Genomic DNA, 22,979 nt, shown 5'->3' with positions numbered 1-22,979 from the left:
CTTCAATAAAATAATTTGTATTATTTTAATCTCAAGTTATTGAGTAATTATAAATAATCTCATCATAAAACCAATAATGCAGATGTAGTATGTAAGTGCACAGCAGTGCTACATTTTAACAAATTAAAGAGATCAATATGCAAATTCTGGATGCACTCCTCACACACTTGTATTTAGAATATCCTGACGGGAAGATTAGAAATGTAAACACATCAAGAATGCAAGTTGTTCTAAGTGCCTACTGAATCCCAAAATGCTCATCCTAAAGAATCAAGTGTCAAAATTCTCAATAATCCAACTCAAGACAGTGATTTCTGAATAAACACTTCACTACAGAAGAGAACTTGAAATTTAAATCACTCCCTATCTAAACTCACTTTGTAGAACACTATGAACTACAAACTTCAAGAATTACGGCTTTCATGTACTTCTAAGCAAACGTCCCCCTCCCCCACAAAAATAAATTAGTAGTTTTAGTTCTTGTTTGTAATCTCATGTTGGAAACAAAATGCCTCCTTGCAGGAAGGAGAAACGCTTTTGGTTAAAAGCAAGCCAGAGTATTCTGTACATTAAAACCACATGCTCCATCATTCTCTGACTACATTCTTATTTACATTGCCATAGGTTTTTGGTTTTGCGTTAATCAAAAACATGCAATGCTTATTAAAAGCAGCTAAACTGCTCTATGAAAGCAGAAAACTTTACAGTGCCTAAATCTCTGTTTTGTTAAGAAAGAAATTAAGTCCACAGAAAGTCCAATTCAGTCGGAAATACATTTGAATGTTCAAATTTTAACTTTCAAAAACAGATGAATCACAAGTGCCTAGATGTAATTGTTTCAACAAAAAAGAAGATGACACAAGAAAAGCTACTCCAAGCTTACAGAAATAGATGCAGAGTGCGTGCATGATTAAATGCATTCAAATAAAACACATTTTGCACTCTGAAACAAGACAGTTTTGCTACTGAGTACTTCGCACAACCCACCAAAGCAATCAAGTTAAGCCCGTCTTTTAGACAAGCAGTAGTTTTCTCCTCTGAGAAGAGACACTGAAGAATGGTAGCAAAATTTTTCAGATGTTTCCTCAGATTTATGAGGAATATCCCCATAGATCAACACATGCCAATATAATTGAACCAGACAATGCAAAATAACCCCAGCCCAAACCCTTTCTCCTACCTCATAAAACATATACAGGGAAAGCAGCGTGAGTCCGAGGTTGTAGACCACTAGAATACCCCTGCATGAAAATGGTTGTTTGTTCCGCATGTACTTTGGTCCTAGCCATACGATTAGTAAGTACAAGACTGAGAAGATAAAGGTAGGTGTATAATTCTCCAGAAGAAGCCATCCTTTTACTCTGGGGTCTGAAACAAACAAACAAAAATTACAAACGCTTAGTTTTTTGTAAGTGAAAGAAGTTAATGTGCCCAGAAATAGCTCTACCCAAGAATGCTTCTAGTGCCAGAATTATCAGAGATGAAGGAAGAACAGCAAGTCCTTTCTATTAAGGACCAATTGCTAATTATGAAAAACTTACACAGACAAGAAGATTTTAGTTTTACAGTTGTTAAAGAAAACAGAAATAATCCTCTTCCTGAAACAAAGATAGTCCTAAATTATTACCTAATTATTATGAGTGAAACACTCACTACTGTTCCAAAACGTCATTCATCCTGAATACCAAAGATGAATTTAAATGATAAAAAAAAGCTTCAGTGACCTTTTTTCCCTTATTCTCTCAAATTAACCTTTCCAAATAGTACCCTTCTTATTTCCTCAGAACAAGCAAAGCTAGGAGTGAAGTGCACACCTTTACAGGTATCAGTGGATGCTCCGGATCATTTTTTTCTAGTCTACATTGTACCAATACTAACCCTGATAGGTATCTATATGTGCTACTCAGGATACTTAAATTCTGGAGTCCTTGTGTTAGCAATGAAACACAGAACAGTCAGTCCAGTTTGACCAACCAGATCAGCTAGCAAAATGTTGATTCTTCAGAAAAAGCACATAAACTGCTCAGAACAAGAGCAATTCAGAGGTAAGCACATGACACTTTTTCTACACGGTCACTGCTGACCTACAAGTGCATGGTCCAAGCCCAGTAACAGCACGGCATTTCACTCCCTTCACCTGATTCTTGCGCAAAGGACAGAAACCGTGCTTACCATAAACCATAAGCTTACATAAGCCAAAAATATCTTCTTTTGAAAGGTGTCAAATGTGGATCTTGACTGTACGAAATGAGGCCTTAAAATGTAGGTTGGGAAATAGTTAAGAAAGCCTGAGAATTGTTTGCATTTGCTGCCTTCATTTTCAAGACATGGCAAATACAGACCGCATGCGGGCACAGACTGGAAGTTTTATCACATCATTTGAACAGGTTCAGCATGAAGATGAGCACAAAGAGGGCACAAAGCAACACAAAGCAAACAGAAAACACACTTTGAAGAATTGGAGGCTTGCTCCACAGCAGAACAGGAATTCCCTGGTGGACTTCTGCCACCAAGGAAGGGGCAGCATCACTGCAGGAGTTTCACTTGGACAGAGAAAGAGGGTAAGAAGCAGTAGGAAAGATGCCAGAAGAAGAAAGCACAAGCCACTGAGCAACATCACAGGGGTCAGCTATGCACACTGCCTACACGATTGTCTGAATCCTGGATGAAAGCCCCCACCACAAGGGCATCGTCTGCTCTGGTCCCACTGCCTCTCCCTTCTTCACACTGACCAGGATTTCTTCTTTCCACCTGTGAACTTCCAAGTGAGAAACCCACCAAACCCACAGCTTGTTTCAAGAGGTTTTCAAAGAAGCACAGCTTTCTAAAAATTACAGATTTTTTGTCAGTGAAAACTTGGTGAGCAGCTTTAATTAAATTAAAGGGCAAGAGTAGTTTTATTTCACAATGCAAATTCAAACAAGTTTTTTTTTTTTCTTCCCCGATACAATCTATTAGTAACTTCTAAGAAAAAAAGTGCAAAGATCTGAGTGAGATAAGTAGATCACCGAGGCTAACAACACCGGCACTTAAGTGGTAGTAAAAAGAACAGCATTGCTGAACAAGTAGCTGCTCTTCAGGTCAGAAAATTGCAAGCACTGAGTAGAAATTTTTCATTTATTATAGGATCACCATCCCCGGAGGTCTTTAAAAGACGTTTAGATGTAGCACTTAGTGATATGGTTTAGTGGAGGACTTGTTAGTGTTCAGTCAGAGGTTGGACTCGATGATCTTGAGGTCTCTTCCAACCTTGAAATTCTGTGATTCTGTGATTCTGTGATCACACATTTTGATGTTCTGTCGATACCAAGAAAAGTGGTCACCTTTTGAAATCAGGATGCTAAAAATGTGTTTTCTTATGCTCTGGTGTCTACACTTTCGTATCAGTCCTAGTGTTTTATTTTTTGAAAAAGCTTACCTCTGGGTCCAAGCCAAACGTCAAGGTAGCTATTGATTGTTTTATCTAGACGTTCCATTCTATAATCTGTTGAAATGGAAAGATGAAGAGAAAGTTAGTTCTTCAGCTCAAGGAAACACTTCAATCATCTGAGTATCAACTGTAAAGGTCAACAGAGAAAATACTAACACAAAAATTGCAGACAGGTACTGGCCATTACTAGCATTTATCAAGTGTGGAAAGCTTACTCTAGTGTCAGAGAACCACTGGTGTAAAAAGCCGTTTTCTACCGAATTATTTAATTATGGATATAGAATAAAAATGGTTTAAAACTGTAAATTCAGATTAACCTGAAGTTCCCTCTAGTTCTGTGTTTAAGAGTGCAAATACAGGATGACATCTTGCAAGGTCCCTCTGCAAAGAGGAGGATGAGGCTTGGATCTTAAGAAAAGCAGCAACATTGAAATTCCCAAATAAATACTATGAAGCTATTTTAACAAAGAACCTCAAATAGCTGGCAACACTAGCTGGGAAGAAAGAAGGGAAAGAAAAAATGTAAAAACTGGCTCTGCTATCACTTTTATGAATAGGTGACTGATTACAGCTATGATTAACAGCCCATAAAACTAACAGATGAACAACTCTGGAATGAATGACATAGAGGGTTGCAGAGGCGAGGGAGGAAAATATTGCAATTCACAGCATGAACATCCCCAGTTCCACAACTTCCTTACTGGCAAAACATTGTGAAATAAAACTCATCAAATATCAGTACAGAAAAGTGATTGTGTCATCTGTCATCTCCTTACATGGCCAATATTTATCGGGAGAACCTGGCACGCTGCACTACATGGGTTTGCTGTGCTTCCCTACGGTTAAAGCAGGAAAGAAATGCATGAAATTGTTCTGAAATTGTTCTTGTGAGAATGGGAAGAAAATTTACTTTTGATTTAAAAAAAAAATCCTTCCAATTTCCTCTTTTCTGTCCAGAATTCCTTCCAATTTCTTCTAACAGATGCACTGAGCTTTCACTAAAAGAATTTTGCCTGTGTTCAGCAGGATAATTTTCACTTCTTAGTGTTTCTCTTCCCTTAAGTACTCATATTAACAGCAATTTTCAGTTACATGGAAATAACGTAAGCGACACATAAGCTGTCAACATACCCACAGTGAAAACTGAAATGATTATGCAAGTCTATGTCTCACTGCCAACAACAAATAAGTTCTTTTTTTTGGGGGGGGTGGTGGTGGTAAAAGATGCATTTACATCACTTGTTGTTCTACATAAACCTCATGTCCCTCCTACCCCGTTGCAACCTCGAGGCTCCGGTGCTCCGAGAGGATTTCTGGCTGCAACCCAAGCCCATCTTGCCCCACTGCAGTCTCAGGGACACACACACAGAAGAGGATTTTCTAATCTGTGTGCACAAACTATTTTTTACTGGTTTGGACTACACAAGCACACAGAAACTTCCCTGAAATTTTGTCACCAGAAAAAATAAAAAAAGAGGTCAATTAAAATCATCAGAAGCCTTAAAAGACTCTTGTAATCCTGATTCATAGCAGCTGTATTTTCCAACTAAGAATCCCGAAGAAGCCCAGTCCAAATAAGTACACACTTCACAAGAATGTACATTTTTTGGATTGCCTTACAGCACCAATTATGACAAGAATTATGAATGCCCCCGGCATGCTGGTATCCTAGGAATAGTGGCGTTTAAGAAAGCTGTTCTATGATAGCACAAACACGAATATCAGGAAGACTTCTAGAAATAAGTACCTAAATTCCAAGGAAAAGAAATAAAAGTATCCAGAGCATGCTTCTTTGTTTTTCACTTTAGTGTTTCTTTTTTTTTTTAATTGGTTAGCTATTAAATATCCAGGAAAAGTACTCCTCAGCTGATAAATTATTTTACTGTTTGAAACCCTCACTTACTCAATTTGTCAGTTGTTCCTTTGATCCAGCAACAATTTAGTTACATATTCATCCAATAAAACATAACCTGCTTCTAACCTCAGTTTCTCTCATTGAAGACAAAGACTTCAGATAGTGGAATTTGATTGAAAACAACAATTTGTTATACAAACTCAGCTCAGCTCATTACTGACGGGCTGTTTATTCTTGTTTGCTGGCCCATATAAAAATTCAGATATGAAAACGAAACAACTGCAAAAGCACAAACAAAGCACACCTTGCTATAGCAAAGAAGGCAAGAAACGAAACTCCATGGCCAGCCCTTTTCAGAAAACTGGCAGAAACATTCAGTCCCCACCAGGAGGCTTTCTGCAGGGGTTTCACCTCAGAGAGCTGCTACCCCAAGTCGCTTTTTGTTGCACTGTTAGCATACAGCAGACTGTAAAAGGAGGAGCGAAGGAAGAACTACTCCTGGTGTCAATTTCCAAGATTTTGCAGAAAAAAAATTTATTTCAAAAGGAGCCCATTTGTATAATGCACAAACAGAGCGAAACAATCTGCTTTTGTTCCAGAGGGGGTCATGCGAAAATGCATCAAGTCTCCTGCCAATAACTGCACAACATTAAACACTGCTTCAACTGCAGCAACTACAAGGGCTCTTTTTTGAAACTGGAATAGTTTCCCAATTCAGAGGAACATCAACTTCCAGAAAAATTGAACCAGTTGCTATTTGAAACACTGTAACCAGCACATTTCCTAACACTGAAAATAAACAAATCCTGCAGCTTGTCACATACACCAATGATAACTAGCAGTGCTCCTTTATCCAGAAATCATCCCACAGCAAGGCACACAACTTGGTACCTAAAGTGAGAAAAGGGAAAAAAAATCACCCAGTTATGTTACATTGCTTTTTAAAACAGGTACACTTATATACATTATTTTTCCTAATCTACAGTGGCCAGGAAATGAACCGTCCTCTCTGCTACCAGCCTCTCCATTACACTCTGAATGCACTGCGCTTTTAATGCTCTCCTGGCACACCAAGACCATGGTAGTGCACCTAAATAAGCCCCATCAAGGTCATCCTAAATGAAGATAAGAAAGTTTCCATCCTAATTACCTGATTTATCAGTTGTGTTCAGTAGCATGAAACCAGCTCCTCTTTTCTCTTGCCCTATCATTTTTTATGACTGTAAGTGAGCTGTTCAAAATTCATCAAAAAAATCCATTAAGGCTACTAGGAAAAAGAAGTCTGTGATGTGCCCAGCTCCATTGCTGCTCAGGTTTAGAACACAAACACCCTCAGGATCTCTGCTCACCAACACTGTGCCTAAGTTGAGCCAAATGTGTGAATATTTTTCTTCAGTCAAAACCTCCAGGGTAGAACTACAGGAAATTTCAAGTTACTATGAAAATCTTCAGAAGTATTAAAATATACTAAGTGGCAGAAGTAAAATTACCAGAGGACTGGGCAGAATTCAGGGCTCAGACATCTACCCACTCACAGGTGACCACCCAACCTACCAAAAGTCATAGTTCAGGGGACTGTGTAAACAGACTCACAGAATCATTCAGGTTGGAAAAGACCTCTAACATCATCTTAAAGGTCCTACCTTTAACCTAGTACTGACAAGACCACCACTAAACCATGTCACTAAGCTCTACCTCTACACGTTTCTTGAAGACCTCCAGGGATGGTCACTCAACCACTTCCCTGGGCAGCTTGTTTCAATGCCACACAACCCTTTCAGTAAAGAAATTTCTCCTAATATCCAACCTAAACTTCCACTGGTGCAATTTCAGGCTATTTCTCCTCATCACTTGGAACCTGAATCGAGGTTAAAAGCATTGGATGGAAGCCACCAACCAGCACATATGAAGGCTGTGAGATGTCACTTTGTGTTTTGCCACAAAAATCCAGCAGAAATCCAAAAAGGGAGCTGCTAACGAACAAGCTGGGAGAGAAGGAAGGGTGAAGGCCTTGTCAGCCTGGAGAAAGCAGCTGCGTGGTTGTAAGATGAAGGAAAAAAAGTCCCTCCCTGTCAAAATAATAAACACCTTTCCACACTCAGAGAAAAAACGTGTACCCTGCTAATCTGTTCACACTAGGAAGAGATGTGTCATTATTTCAGGTTGATATTTTAAAGTACCAAGTCTCAGTTTCCTTGGTATATATACAACTTCTTCTATGACTTGCATGCTGTAGGCAGAGATACGGTACTGATAGGCTGTAAAGTACCTGTTACAGATGATATATTACAAGAACACTTCATAAAGCTACCAAAAGCCCAGACAACCACTGATTTCTCAAAACGAGATAAAGTCTAAAGCTGGCTGACAAGAGGCTGTGGCCTTGGCTGCTGCAGCTGGCTGCACGGCCCCACCTGCCATGGCTGAGGCAAGCTGCAGTCAGCACCAACAGGCCGGGGTTGAGCACGTCAAAGCATAGCTTCTGGGAGAAGAAAGGGTCGGACAGAAGATACTAAAAATACTGTGGTTACTTTTCCAGGAGTTGTTTGTTTTGTCCCTGACCTCCCGAGGTTTGATGCTTCATCGTATCAATGAGGAAAAATTCACGCTGACTAGGTGGTGTGGAGCATGGACACATTCAAGTTCCTCAGATGACACAGTTCACGAGAAAAATAATCCTATGTTTTTAAATTGGAACAGGAGGTAGAGTACAAAGCCGTTCCTAAGAGGACTGTCAATATGAACATGAAATGCAGAGCATATATAACTTTAACTTGGCCTTTGCCTTCAAGTATAACCAAGCACTGTTCCAAAGAAGCAACAAACCCATTGAGAGATCACATCTTTGACCTTCTCCATATTTTTAAAGCTATTAGGCATCTCTAGGCAACTCTGATTTTCATAAAACTATTCCCATGTCCTTTTAATTACTGGACTTCCAATTCTCCAACGCAAACACAACAAAGGCCAAAGTTTCGTCTTGCTCCAACCACATTGAGCTCTGTCATAAAAATACTTTTTTTCTTTTTAAATCCTCTGGACTTAATCTAAGTCCAGCGAAGGACATCTACAGAATGTTTTGCATGCTCAGTCTCCTTTTAGTGTGTCCACGCATATCCTCAATACAGTGCAGGCGGAAAATCTGAATGATACTGAGCTGCTCAGTCTGGCCATGAGTGACCCTTGGCAGCTGAAAATACAGGCCAAAGGCTAAGCTCAGCTGTGTTTTTCTTGTTGAATTTTATTTGTTTATCAGTGTTTTTTTGTACAGCCTACGGATACTGAGAACCTGCTCTTTTACGCACATCACGACTCCCCGACTGAAGAGCTACTAAATACTGCAGTATTTTACCAGCTTCTTCCCTTCAAAGGAAATTCTCTCCTACGCTTTCAACAGAAAACACATTCTGGTGGGTTTATGCCAAAAGCTGATCTAAGAATTCTTGGTCCATCTTCATGTTGACTTTTTCCTTGGAGTAACTTCAGTTTCCAGGTCCAAAGACCAGTCACGGAAGCCTGAAGGTTTTCACCCCCTGCCCCACACCCCCTTTTTTTTTAAAACAAACCCAGCCACAGCAACAAAACATCTTGGGCTGAATGCTCAACACGTTAGGGGCCTGCTCCCTTTAAGCAAGAAGCTTTCATTCTGCTGCTCCAGAATTCCCCAAAATAACAGATCCCATTTATCAAATGTAAGTGCCTGAAGTTGAGTTCCAAAAAAATCCCCAAATAGGCAACTAAATAATTGTCCTGACTTCTGAGCGCAATGCAGAGTCAGGCCTGGCTGCTCGGCATTCCTGGAAATCAGCCACTTTCTCAGTCCTTAAATTAGGACTTAGGAGCCTAATTTTAGATATTAGATCCTGAACACGGTGAATGATGTTTTCTAGTTAAACTGATGTTTCCCAATCCTTACCGCTATGAAGGTGACTCCTCTTTTCCCTTCTCAGAAAATCCAACCAGCCCCTCATCCCAAAACACGACCATCACACCACTGTTTGCAAATGCTCGGCTGCTTGACACTGGGAAGGCAGCACCAGTAACTAAAGTTGTTAGCTTTTACTGTCTCCTTCACCAAAGCCATCCAGATGGCTTCACGTTCCCAAATCTTTCACTTTCACACACATTTTGTCTTCCAGCTTGCCACCAGCCCCAGATTCCTTTTTCTGCCTTTTATGAACAGGACTCGAGCATGCTTGATGTCGGCAGTGAAAGGAATTTTACAGGAAACCACAGTCCATATTGATCTGAAAGTGCAAGTCCATTTGTTTTATCTGAAACCATATGAAGTACGAGTGCTGGAGATTTTGCAGTTTATGCACTTTTTTTTGGTGAAATGAAATAAACTAATTTTAAACTTCATTTTGCAACTGTATCCCTAGCAAAGCAATGCAGATTTTCAGCCCACCTTGCAGAAGTGGCAAATCATCCCGGCTGCTGCTGACTCACCAGGACTCAACAGTGCTGAGCTTTCATGCTCACCATCAGCACAAGCGTAAGGAAGCTTAGAAATAAATGATGTGTACAAAACTCAGGGAAGTGTGAGGAGAAAAAAAAAGAGGCAGGACAAAGGGGAGAAGCCAGTCTCAAGCAGTTTAACCTCAATGGTATTTCAGAAACTTTGAAAACAAAGGGAGTAAGGGAAAGCTTGGCCCAGTTAATTAGGGTGTGATTTCATGCCACTACCTTTTCCTGTCATCCCTCCCACTCCTTGCCAAATCCTTCAGCCGTGACTGCCTTCATCCTGAAGCACAACTGTGGTAACTGAAGCATTTTTCAGAACAGAAACAAATACGAGAAAGAATTCAGAATTCTGCAAAACAGAATAATTAATTGTGCTTGATGCCCCATAACTCATTAAACCAGAATCTAATCATCACATAGACGATAAAGACAAATCACAGATCCTTGCAGTTCAATTCACATTTTCAGCAGATCTAAACAAGCTCAAATTAGGATCTGAACGTCCTAAGATTAGGATGTTCACATGCATTTCATCCCTTTGCGGTCAACAGTTTGTGCTGTGCTGTGGGACAATTTTAGCCTAAGGGAAAACACTGAGGACGATGGCCAAGTGGGAAAAACAAACTGGAAACACTCAAATAAAAGCACGCAAGTGCTGAGAGTAGGCGGAAAAGGGGTACACCATCCCCTCTCGATCCCAGAAGGATGCATCCATCTAGAAATAATAGTCTCCCTGCACTGCAGAGTCCCCATTAGCAGCAGAAAAGCTAGTACCCATCAGCGGTACGACAAAATGCTTTTTGCAGCAGCATGCATTTTCCAGGAATCAAGCGTTCGACGTGGTATCCTTTGCCCGGCCACTGCACCTATTATCCAGCAACCACAGAGCTGCTCATCACGGCTGCCAGCTTATAGCGCTGTGGTGTTGGAGTCGTAAAGTGCACATTGCAAAAGTATTTACAGAAATCAAAGGAGGAGGAAAAAAAAAAAAAGGCAAAGCACACAGGTTTATTCAACTGCTCTGTTTGGAATAGCACAGAACTACAAAATGTGCAAGGACACCAGTAACTCCCTCTGGGCTGCTCAGAACTGATTTTTTTTTTTTTTAAGTGGAAAAGAAATCAGGCAGAAGAGAGGATAAAATTGTAGCAAACTGCATTGGATGGAAATATGCACACACACACACAGAGCAGAAGAGCAGCAGGCTGACTGTTTTGGAAGTGAGGCTGACACACAGCATTTCCTACACAGCTTTGCTCCAAACCCCTCCTCACCCAGCAGTGTGAAAGTACTTAAACAGCTACTGTTTAATGGGAATTTTTCTCTTTTTCAAAAGCTTTGCTGGTATCACAATTGCAAAAATATTGCTAGCTGTAGCTTATTTGTTGCAAGGCAGCAACAAGGAGCCTGGGAAGCTAAAGAGAGCTGCCAGAAAGGAGGAGCCACGAGCTAAGTCCAAAGGGCCACAAAGACCACAGCTTTCATTTCAGGTCTCCTTCCTCTCATTCAAGTGCCACCTGCAGCAAGGACTGCAATATTCCTCTGTTAATAAAGTAACTTCTCTAATTTCAGACTGTGCTTATCACTCGAGCCAACATTTTACACCCACAGAAGATAAAGGCCTGGTCCCTGAAGCCGTTTGTAATGAGCCCTCTTGATGAAAACACCGCAGCCCCACCACACACATCGTTTTCTAGCAGCAGAGCCAACAAAGTCCAAAGGACAGAGAAGCCCAGTCTTGCATGACCATGATGAGCACCCAGCACCAGCAGCAGAGTTCAAGGGTACTGCACTGCTTCAGCAGAGTGAGCCTTTTTTTTTTTTAAATACCCCCATCATGTAATTGCATATATAAACATAAAAAAGCATTAAAATAGCAATAAAAAGAGTTGCAAGTGGAGCCACTTGAACCTTCATTTCCTCCAGCACCCCACAGCAGTGTCACTGACCCTTTCTGAGCCTGGTGGACATCTCAAGAGCGAAACAGAAAGTAGAGGACACCTCTAACTCTTAATTATTTTCTTTGCATTTACTAGCTTGATGTACAAAAGCTTGCAAACTGCCCCATAAAGACCTGAAACACCATGCTAGGCAAGAGAGCACCATGCACAGTTATCCAGTAAACAGGGCTAGCTATAAAGAGGTTATCTGGTGTCCACACGGTGACTAGATGCAGTAACCCAATAAAAAGCTGAGAAATTAGAGGCAGATCGTGAAAGCAAGGGTGATGGTCACAAAGACAGCACTACATTATGCCATACTGATGAGTACTGGGATAACAGAGCATGCAAAACCAAAACCAGATGCCCTGCTGAGCTGTGTACCTACAACCCACATTCAGATGGGTAAACAATACCTGTTGGAGGACCACTTGTGCTCGGGAAACCAAATCCCATTGAAAAAACACCTACACAACCAAGGCAACATTAGGCAAGTTGCTGCACGTTATTTATTTGAGTGCTTCTCTGATTTCCACTGAGCATGGATTGCCAGGGGAGATGGGAAATTCCCCAGTGGAATATAAGATGCAGAAAAACACATGCAATACACTGCATTAGCTACAGTCCTCAAAAAGAGCGAGTTTCTACACTTTTACCTAAAGAAAGAAAAGATGCACATTGTCCCTGTAAACCCAGCCCACAGCTTATCTTGCTGCCGTTTCTTCACACAGCCAGCCACACTACAAGAAGTCACTCTTGAAACTTTTGCATTCTCCTGCTGTACCCCTGGAAGACATGAGTTAATCATCAGGGTTGCAGCTGCACGGAAAGTTGGTGCCTTCCTTTTAAGATGCCAAGTATCCTGCCCAGCAGCACCATTCGCTACACACAGCTGTGCTATCAAAAAGAGTCAGGCAAGCACGAATGACTGCTGGCTTTAAACAGAAGGTGCCAAAGAAGTTCTCAGAATGGTGGGAAAAGTAACATGGAGAAGAGAAGAAGGAAAAATATTTAGGGTACCACCGTTAGGCCATGGCAGCGTGCCGCTCAGAACAAAACCCTGCAGCTAACAAATTCTGCAAATGCTTTCTTGGCACGGTCTCTGCATTGAAGAATTTTTAAATTTCCTTGATGAAACGATTGACTCATGAGACACAGACCTAAGTCCTGTCAACCCCCCTGCCTTCAAAACGGTGAAAAAATACAGTGCTCATCACTCAGAAAAGCAACTGCCTTTGAAGCATTCAGAGCTTACTCTCTTTTCCACGGGACAAAGGAGTTAAAACTCATCGGTGGAAGGCAAGATGGATTTTTTTTCCTGCCCAGCAATGACAAGCAAAAGCAAAGACGGCATGTCCTAGTAAAGGGGCAGAGGAAGAGGAGGCAGGAGATTTCTTACAGATGCCTCATTCTCATCACCCCCTCCTTTCCCTTCCTGTACAACACGGGCACCTGGCAGCACTTCATTTACAGATTTGCTAATAAGCCCAGCGGGCAGCCAGCTGGCAGCATTTCTGTTACAGAAGCTGAGAGCCAGGGGGGGCCTGAAGAGCTTTAGGATGTACCTGTGAGTGACCCTACACTGGCTTTGTGCTCCGCTGCCAAGAACCAGCATTTGATATGGGGCACCAAGTCAACAGCCTGCCAAGGGCTGCTGGAAGGATCACTGAATCCTGAATTAACTGGGAAAGAAAGCAATTCTACCTGTAGTTTTCCTTTGATGCTGGCAGCACTTTCATAAGTATTGCTTCATCAGAAGACCCTGCTCCAGGATGCAGTCCCTCCTGTCTTCTTGTTTGCTTTCAGGTGAGAAAGACCAACCAAGGGGAAAGGCAGTCGTGGTAAAGCTTGCTGTGATCTTATCGCCGATTCTTTCTAAGAACTTTAAAAAGGTTACTCAAAGGAAAAACACTGCCTGCAACATCCGACAGCTGCCAAGCCATTCTCTACAAGTCCACAATACAAAAAATGCAGGCACCTGCAGAATCCAGCAGGAAATTCCAGCACAATGGTTTTCTTCCCTATAAAGAGAAAGGTGCCCCTATTTTTAAAGCAAAATTATAGAAGGCTATTCAAATAAGGCCAAAATGAAATGCATCGTACACACTGCATTTCACATGTGAGAAAGGATCTGGGGGAAAGTGCAAGAACTGCAGGCAAAAAAACACAAAACTTAAATAACAGGAGGTCATACAGAGTATGTTAATGTCATGCAGAGCTAGCTTGTAGAGATGCCTTAAATATAATTATTACAGCATGAACTCACAGATTATTGTGCTGTAAGGAGCAGCAACAGAAAAGAGCTAAGATGTTCAAAATACAAAATGAAGTGGAATTTAAGATGCATCGCTATCTTTCTGTCTTGAAAAACGCAGGCCCAGGGATGGACTCAGTCCAAGCCAGCTGTGAGAGTGCAGGGCTTAAGGTGAAGGAGGACAAAGTGAACCATCAAGAGAAAGCACAGCTGGGTACTAAAGATAGACTTCTTTAGTGGGTGTTGGCTGACAAGAAGCTCGACATGAGCCAGCAATGTGTGCTTGCAGCCCAGAAAGCCAACCGTATCCTGGGCTGTATCAAAAGAAGCGTGGAAGCAGGGTGAGGGAGGGGATTGTCCCCCTCTGCTCTGCTCTCCTGAGACCCCAGTGTTCAGCTCTGAGGCCCCCAGCACAAGAAGGATGTGGATGTATTAGAATGAGTCCAGAGGAGGGCCATGAAGATGATCAAGGGGCAGTAGCACCTCTCCTACGAAGGCAAGGCTGAGGGTGTTGGGGTTGCTCAGCTTATGGAAGAGAAGGCTCCAGGAAGGCCTTACAGCGGCCTGCCAGTACCTAAAGGGGGCCTACAGGAAAGCTGGGGAGGGACTCTGTCAGGGAGTGCAGTGATAGGACGAGAAAGAATGGCTTTAAACTAAAACAGGGGAGATTTGGATTAGATATAAGGAGGAAACTTCACTCTGAAGGCGGTGAGGCCCTGGCACAGGCTGCCCAGAGAAGCTGTGGATGCCCCATCCCTGGAGGTGTTCAAGGCCAGGCTGGATGGGGCTTTGGGCAACCTGGGCTGGTGGGAGGTGTCACTGCCCAGGGCAGGGGGGTTGGGACCAGATGAAATTAAAGGTCCCTTCCAGCCCAAACCATTCTGTGATCCTATGACAAGGCAACTTAAGTGCTTCATTTTATCTGCAAAAATACTCCAACAGAAACCGAGACAGTGAAAAGAAATACACGGAAAATTATAAAAAAGCTAAACACAGGGCTTCAGGTGAATATGACTGAAAACTACTACACAACAACAGTCAGTCTGCAGATAAAGACCTTAGAAGACAGAGGGGATATCCATCAGTATCTTACCTCTCAGCGTTAAATCACATTGTACTGTAAAAAAGAATAATCTAAGTCCTTAGTAGTGATTTGAGACAAGCCTTAAGTACAGCAGCCCAAGACTGAATTTCAATGACTTTCATTTCTGATAATTCCAAACAGTTTAACTCGATGCCCAGAGCTTGTAATTAAATTCATTATATAGAAAAACACATTGCTAGATAATTAGGAAGTGATTTATAAGGGAAAATGAAGCTTCCTCCTTTCTGCTAACAGCAAAGTGAAAACCTAACCTACGCTACATTTTATAAGCACTAATATTTTGCCAAGAGTGGAAGATGGGAAAGAATTAAGTTGTGCTTCATTAGCCGCTCTTGTAAGGCAATTCATCAAACCCTAGGAAAAAGATAAGCTCTTCAACCTCCACAGCAGAACTTTGTGCACACCTACGGCATAAATAGTAATATATTAAAAGTTGCTCAGGAAGCAACGCCAAACCTTTGCATTCTGTGGTGCACCTATTTTGTATATGTTTCGTACAGACCGTGTAGGATACTGAATGTTTCAGACAACAAAATTGCTTATTGATAAAGTTGGCAGCTCTGTGAAAGTTCCCCACCAGTCTCTCGCCACCACCATGACTCTATTTTTCATGTATATTAAAAGCAAAACATGCTTTTGTCCAAAATAACCTCTTCCATGAACCAAATTTGTAAACATTAAAAGATGATGCTGGTGGCTGGAGGCAGTTGTTCCACGATGCTTTTATCACCACAAAACACGAGTCCTCCAAACAGGTGTGCCATCTCTAAAATAAACGACAAAAAAGGGACTTTTCATTTAGGCAGACCTGCTATTCCTGATGAAGGAAGCTAAATGCTCAAGTTCACAACCTCACGCAGCAACTATTACGTGGTGGAGGAACAGAGAAAGAAAAAAAAAATTGTTTAACATCCTGTTCACGATGAGAATAGCTTAAAGTGGGGATAGGCTGGGCTCCTGGCAGAGAGGAACCACGTCTTTCATCCGCCGATCACAGCCCAGGACTCCTCCGTCGGCTCAGCACAGACCCCTGCCCTGCTCACTTGTTTTGCACAGCAACCTCCCCGAGCACCTGCTGAATCAGCTTTTACAAGGCAATGCTGGAAAATGAGATAAAGAGAAAAACAGAGAAGAGAGAAAAGGCACAGCAAGGAAAAATGAAAGGGGAAGCGGGATAGAAAACCCCTTAACTTTACTGATGATCTGCTGTATGCACATGCTTGGCAATCCACTTACAGTCCCCAGCACCGTAGGGTCAGGTACAGCTGTCTCCTTCAAAGGAAGCACAGCACTGAAGCATACACATCCGTCACTCCAAAATGATCATTTTACACACTCTAAATGGTGGCTAAAACCTGGCGAAATCCCCATGTTCTCACCAAGTACGTCCCTGAGGACTCAGATTTATACCTCAACAGCTTCCTGAATATCTATTTTGACAGGCAAAGCCAGTCCACACAAACACAGAGAGACCTGACCTGTACTACATGCAGCTGACACCTAGGTTTGAGCATCATTTGAGCCTGATTTGTGTTCTGTAAAAGCGAGAGGCATTTAGCCTGCACAACTGAAAATTCACCATAGCTTTGCAGTTACTCAACTAGGGCTTATACCCGAATACGTTATCTAAACGAGCTCTGCACTGAAGGCAGAAGAAACAAGTCAATTAGGTGGCCAACTTCAAAAAAAAATGATAGAAAAACCTTTGGAAATAACATTAGCGATCCCTTCCTGTATCTTAATGCAAGCACTTAGCTGCGGTGATAGAGCAAGAAATCAATATAAAAGATAAAAAAGTACCAAAGCATGTTATTTTTGTTCTGCAAGGCATTGTCAGGCTCACAGCTTGCCTTTGCCTGCTTCAAAGGCAGCTGATGATGGCTTTGAAAGGGCAGAAGAAAGGGTAACGAAGTTAAAGGTTTCGGGAACCTGCCAGGTAGAAGCGAAGCACTGAGTACTGCCTCAAAGACCCCTGGAGGTTTCGGGACTACTCGGGAACCTGATAAAGGCTGCAAAACCAGAAGACAGAGCTAGAGCCGTGTAAAGTCTCACGACAAGGGGTACGACACTGCCATCAGCTCTAAAAACGGCTTATGCCCCTGCCAAATTTTTACATATAAGCAGCCATTGCATTACCAGGGCAATAATCTACACCGAAATGCAGTCACCCTTCTGGGACAAATGTATTATTTTATTTTTTTTCCTTTTTTCCCTCCCTGGTTGGAAAGAGAAGAGGCAAAGCTTCCCAAAGGTAGCAGGAGTAGAAGTCCTTACTAACTTGCCTGGTGTCTTCTCCCTCCATCACTAGGTATTGGGTCTGCCACCCCATATATCACTAGTGCTCCCTTATGGATGTTTCCCATAGCCCTTACACTACCTTTTAAGAAGGTGATGGGGATGATTGCCCAGAATTTCACTGTACACATCGACTACCCTGCAACTAGCACAGCATTGTTAGCACATACATAAAAATGCAAGCGTAACTCACGTTGTGGTCTCCAGAGCCAAATCCAGCTCCATGTCCCTCTACCCACAGTTGTCCTACAACTACCAGGTCATGAACGAACTGAATGTACGCGCATTCAGCTAAGTGCAAGAGCCACACAAAAACTGCCTCAAGAGTTAAACTGTAGCAGGCAGGAGGGTTTCTCGAGTTTCTTTTTGTAAAGGGCAGGGTTAAGCGCCGCAGAACGTCACCCTGCGAACTGGTTAATGGTTTAATTATTGTTATTGGAGTCAGAGGTTCTCCCTACTGCTTGGCGAGGAGATGGGGATGACCAGCACTTCTAAAAGCCAGCTGGGAACAAGAAATAATCCTTCAGGAAAAGGTTAAGAGAAGCCTTCTGATTAAATTGCGTGCATGGGAATAGCATGCCTAAGGGGAAGCCTACAAAGATCAAGGTACAAAGATTTACAGTTTCCCAGATCTTGGCTGAAACCAGAGCTGAGGACACAGGACCAACACATGACCCACACCCCTATGCTCGGATATGTCTACTGACAGTAGACAAAGTAGCCGTGAACCTACGAGCAGATATTTTTGCCCATTTCTAAGAGCTTCAAAACCCGATTTGCCCCTAAGTACAAATACCACGGTTTGAGTTTATTTTGCAGTCTGCTGGCAGGTAGTGCTTGCTGGAATAGCCTCAGAGTTGGTGGAGGGGCTCTTCCACCAGGCCATGGTCTGCTCCAAACCTCAAACCCACACCAGTGCCTGTAGGGCACCCAAGGGATGTCAGCATCTCCCTGTCACCAGCCCGAGCCAGGGACCCCTTTGGCAGAGGGGCAGAGACTGCCTTCATCTTCCATGCTCCACAGCAGGTTTGTTATAGTATTAACAAAAATACGCATGTTTATGAATGACCAAGTTAAACTTACAGGGTGCTGTAACGTGTATTTGGTCTAATAAGCCTTAGGGCAATATTCTGCAATTTCGTACCTGCTCGTTTGGGTCTGTCGTGAGTAACATCCCTAAGAATTGTGACACCAACAGAAAACATCTATCAGCACATGCATTCCTCAAAAACTTGCGTGTCATTTGAACTCAAGCCCATCTCCTTTGCTTTACAGCAGAGCCCTCAGCCTGTGCATGGGAAGAGAGCCCTTATCCTCCAGCCACAGCAAATACAGCTGGCAAGAAGAATAACAGTTTCCTCAAGGTCACAAGAAGGAGAGAGAGAGGAGCACTCTGAAGCGATAGCAGAAGGGGAATAGTCACTTTGTGTAAACGACTGACCGCGGATCCTCAAGGATGCGATTGTGTAGGAAGCACAGAGCACGGCAGAATTTAAAACTGCAGGGAAGAGAAGTTTATTCCATGTCTGCTATTGCTTTTCACAAGCAAGTCCTGTTTCCCGAAAATATTCCTACAACTTGGCATGTTTAGTCATCGCCCAAAAAACATCCCACTTGGCAGACAAATGCTCAGCACGGAGCCTTAACACGGAGGTCAATTAAATCCAGACAGCTGTAGTATAAACACAAGTTCGTGAAAGGTTTTCATATTCCTACCTCCTCAATATGCCATTGGTCATTAATGAAGCTATCAGTACTGAGGCATAACCTATATAACTAATAATGCTTTAATAGGGGCAGGCAAAACATCAGATGCAGTGGGATGATGCTGAGACCTGATCCCTGTGAGTTGGGCAGATGCAGGGTGATTCATTTCTTCCTGGAGAAGGGACAACTCCATCTAGCAGCCCGCATCCCTAAAAACTGTACACCTGGTGAGGGAGTTTATTAGACTGCCATTGAGCTTTCCACATGCTTGACGCTTTGTGCTTCGCGTGAGTCAACCATCTGATCGAGGAAACGAAATAACTTCAGCGCACAGACTGTGCTGGGGGAGCGCTCACAGAGCGCATACTTTGGGCAAGTTTGTTCTTGTGCTCTTATTTACCCCGTCAGATAATGCATCCCAAGCACCAACAACACACTAACAGAGAAACCAAGGCAGTAAGCTTTAGGGAGTAAAATTATTTTAGTAGCAAAACTGAGCGTGGCACCTGAACAGCACTCGGCAAAGCAGCTGAGCCGGCAGGCAGTTTGCAAACAGACTAGACGTAATTCCTTAATTATTCTCTTCTTTTGCCTGCACATGGATGAACCCATGTGATCTTTAAGGGGAAAAGCGTTTCTGACGCTAGCGTGCCAAAGCCCTTTGGTCTGCAGGAGCAGCACGTTTGGGAATCACAACGCAAATCAGAGAGTACACTGCAGATGACAAGACAGCCACAGATTACAAGGCTTGTTGTCAGTTTTGTGCAGCGTTTTGAAGCCCGAAAGGCATGCAGCAAGCATCAATTTCTGAAGTCGAACGGCTTAAAAGCATGTGTTGCATCCCGGAAGGGTATCGGCTTGCACTTTAAAGACAGGAGGATGTTGCTGCGAAGTTTAGGCCAGCGGCCTTAAAGCACTCACATGTTTAAACAGCTTTACGGATCTCGCTGTGAGACCGATTTCAGACACTGCAATGAAAGAGGGTGAAGATGAAGAGGACAAAACAAGCAAGTTGTGTGGCTGCTTGGGGGAGAGGCTATGGCAAAAAGCACCAGAATCAATACGCGCCCTCCTCACCTCCGCAAAGAGCTGGCAAACCTCAAGAGGAACTTCGGTACCTCACAACAGGCACAGGGTCAGCTCGTGCATGGCCTCAAAATCAAGCAAGAAACGAGACACAGAAGTACTTCCCTGGAGGTGTTCAAGGCCAGGCTGGATGGGGCTTTGGGCAACCAGGCCTGGCGGGAGGCGTCCCTGCCATGGCAGGGGGTTGGAGCTGGGTGGCCTGGGCTCCTCAGCAGCAAGGCAGCACCCCGGGCTCTGTGACAAACCCTCACCATGGGCAATAAGCAACCCACCAGGAGCCTGACTGCTCCTAGAGGCTTTTCAGGTCTCCTCTCACAAAATATTTCCCTTAGGTGATGCTCGCTCCATCGAGCCCACCAGGCTGGGGAAGGCAAAAGTGAGTGCTTGAACCTAGCGAGGGCTCCTCTGCTCAAGCACTGCCACTACACAGATGGGTTTTTGGGCTCTGCAGCAACACAAGTGTTTCGTGTCGCAATGCCTGCGGCCCAGAAATGAGGAAGGTAAAGGGGAAAAGGGTTTAAGGTCTGCTTGTTGTGTGAAAGCATTTCACCGGTTATCAGCTGAACAAAACTTCCACAGATCACGCTCCCACCCAGGCAGCTCTGATTCAGCCTCAGCACTGGGCTTTCCACCTGCCACCACCTGAACGAGAACATCACAAGCAGCCTGGAAACCTGAAACGTTTGTTTCTGCAGCCAAAAAATCAGAATTTTCAAACACATCTCCAAAAATCTGCTCCAAAAGCTGCAAAACGAGCAACTTCAGTCAGTGCCCAGCAGCCTGCCACACGTCTGGGGTTACTTCCACCTGACACATTTACACGTTTCGTCGTCCTGCTGACTGCGGGACAACCTCTAAGCTAATTCTTCTGGTAAGCAACGTAAAGGGAAGGTCAGCAGGAAAAGAGGAGATAAGAGGAGAGAATCCAAAATATTTGATTTCAGCTCCCACTGCACGAAGGGCGAGGAATGCGGCAGGAGGAATTCGTGCTGAGCAACGTGAAGGCAACAACAACTTACTAAAAATACTGCGCTGAGCATACCCCAAGGGCGGTCAGAGAGCACATCAGCTGAAAAACCCTCCGGATGCTGCCTTTACACTACAAGTACACATACATCGAGATAGTTCATCAACAGCCGCGACGTAAAATACCCCGAACTACACAAAGCGCGATGCTTTTTACAAAGGACATGTGCTTCCAGCAGGCATCGCTGGCGCCGTTTGTAGGAAATCCAGCCCAGAACCCACAATTCTGGCATCGTTTTGGGGCCACGAGCTCTGCTGGTGGGTGTCGCTGAGGACATCGCTGATTTTGGTGGTCTGCAGAGCTGGAAGGGGGCTCCCACCCCGCAAGGTTTGCACGGGAAATCCTCGCTCTGTGCACTCAAACATGAATACCCCAAAAGACTGAACCACCCCAGGACCATCCCCAGCCGGCAGCCGGCTGAGCAGGAGCCCCAGCCAACATCACCGCCACCACCACCACGTCGCCCGCACCCTGGCAGCGACCTAACCCCAAACTTTGCCACGGGGCCGTGGCCGGGGGAGCCGTCTCCAGCTGCAGGGCGTGCTGCCAGCCGCACAGCGAGCTTTTGCCGAGGTTTCCTGTCCGGAAGCATCCTCCATGCAGCAGCACCCGCTGCTTGGGGGGGGTCCTTCCCTTCCCCACCGTGTCTTAGCCCCCAGGAGCACCCCCAGCACCACCCCCAGCACCACCCCCAGCACCAGCAGCAGCAGCACCAGCAGCACCCCACTCGGGATTTTCCCCCCCTTTCCCCCATGGCACGGGATGCTCGGAGCCACGCTCCAGCCACATGGGGAGGCTCGGAGGCCGTGTGTCCGTCCGTGTCCGTGTGTCCATCCGTCTGTCTGTCTGTCTGTCCATGTCCCTGTGTCCCTCCCAGGGGCCGGCCCGTGGGCAGAGACACGCGTGGCGGGGTTATGGGGACAAGAGGAACTCCCCCCCACACTTCCCGTGCGCGTCTTTTTTAAAATTTTTATTTTTTAATTTTTTAATTTTTTCCCCTTTTTTTTCACGCCCCCCCCCCCAAGGACTCCCCGTGCCCGGGCACGGCGCAGCCCCAAGTTGGGAGATGCGGTAGCCATGGCGATGCGGGATTGCATCATGCTCCCCGACCTGCCCACGGGGGGACCCCCCCGGCTGCCCTCCCTGCTCCCCATCCCCGTCCCGAGCCCCAAAACCCCCCGAAATCCCCCCAAAACCCGCGCCCCCCCCCCCCCCCCGGGGCCGTACCTGGGGCGCGGGCAGCACCGGCCGGCACTGGGCGCGCTGCGGGGCCGGGGGGCGGGGCCGGGGGGCGGGGCTTAGCGGGGAGGCCCCGCCCCCAGGCTGCCCGTGGGCTGACCGTGACGTCACGGTGGTGCGGGTGGGGAGAGGGATGCGGGGGGGAGGGGGGGGAGGGAGAGGGGGGTGCGCGCTCTGACGTCATGGGCGGCGGGGGGCCAATCCGGCGGCGGTGGAAGGTTCGGGAGAGACCGGGCCGAGACGGGCGGACCCGAACGGACCCGAATGGACCCGAACGGACCCGAGCGGACCCGAGCGGACCCGAACCCACCCGAATGGGCCCCGCGGCGGGGCGGGCGGCCCCGGGGGCTGTGAGGACAAAATGGAGCCCGCAGCCCCCATCTTGCCCCCGTGCCCCACGCCTGCCCCTCTCGGGCTGGCCCTCACGCCCCTCGTGCCAGGAGTTCACCTTTCTAAGAGTTTGTTCCGTCTCTTTGCTAAATAAAAGTGTTGCCAAAAGAAAAAAGTTTTCTGTCTGAAGTTGAGGGGTGCTTCTTTGCTGGGAGGTGGCAGCGCTGGGACAGGCTGCCCGGAGAGG

The 22,979-nt window shown here is 44.8% G+C and overlaps 1 protein-coding gene across 3 annotated transcripts in view; it reads right to left on the bottom strand.

Annotated features, from left to right (window-relative positions):
- ELOVL5 (ELOVL fatty acid elongase 5) overlaps positions 1 to 22,478 on the bottom strand; it is a 35,617-nt gene extending 13,139 nt beyond the window's left edge. Inside the window, exons 1-3 of one of the 3 annotated variants that reach the window (XM_038175781.2) lie at positions 22,391 to 22,478; positions 3,419 to 3,484; positions 1,181 to 1,368 (exon numbers count right to left, since the gene is read on the bottom strand). In XM_038175781.2, the coding sequence (XP_038031709.1) occupies positions 1,181 to 1,368; positions 3,419 to 3,476 (246 nt within the window). In that variant the 5' untranslated portion in view covers positions 3,477 to 3,484; positions 22,391 to 22,478. 3 annotated transcript variants of the gene reach the window in all.
- Positions 22,479 to 22,979: the final 501 nt, after the last annotated feature.

The sequence above is a fragment of the Anas platyrhynchos genome, chromosome 3, assembly GCF_047663525.1.
Source record: "Anas platyrhynchos isolate ZD024472 breed Pekin duck chromosome 3, IASCAAS_PekinDuck_T2T, whole genome shotgun sequence".
In the NCBI taxonomy this organism is placed as follows: Eukaryota; Metazoa; Chordata; class Aves; order Anseriformes; family Anatidae; genus Anas; species Anas platyrhynchos.
This window is presented reverse-complemented; position numbering and strand designations above follow the sequence as displayed.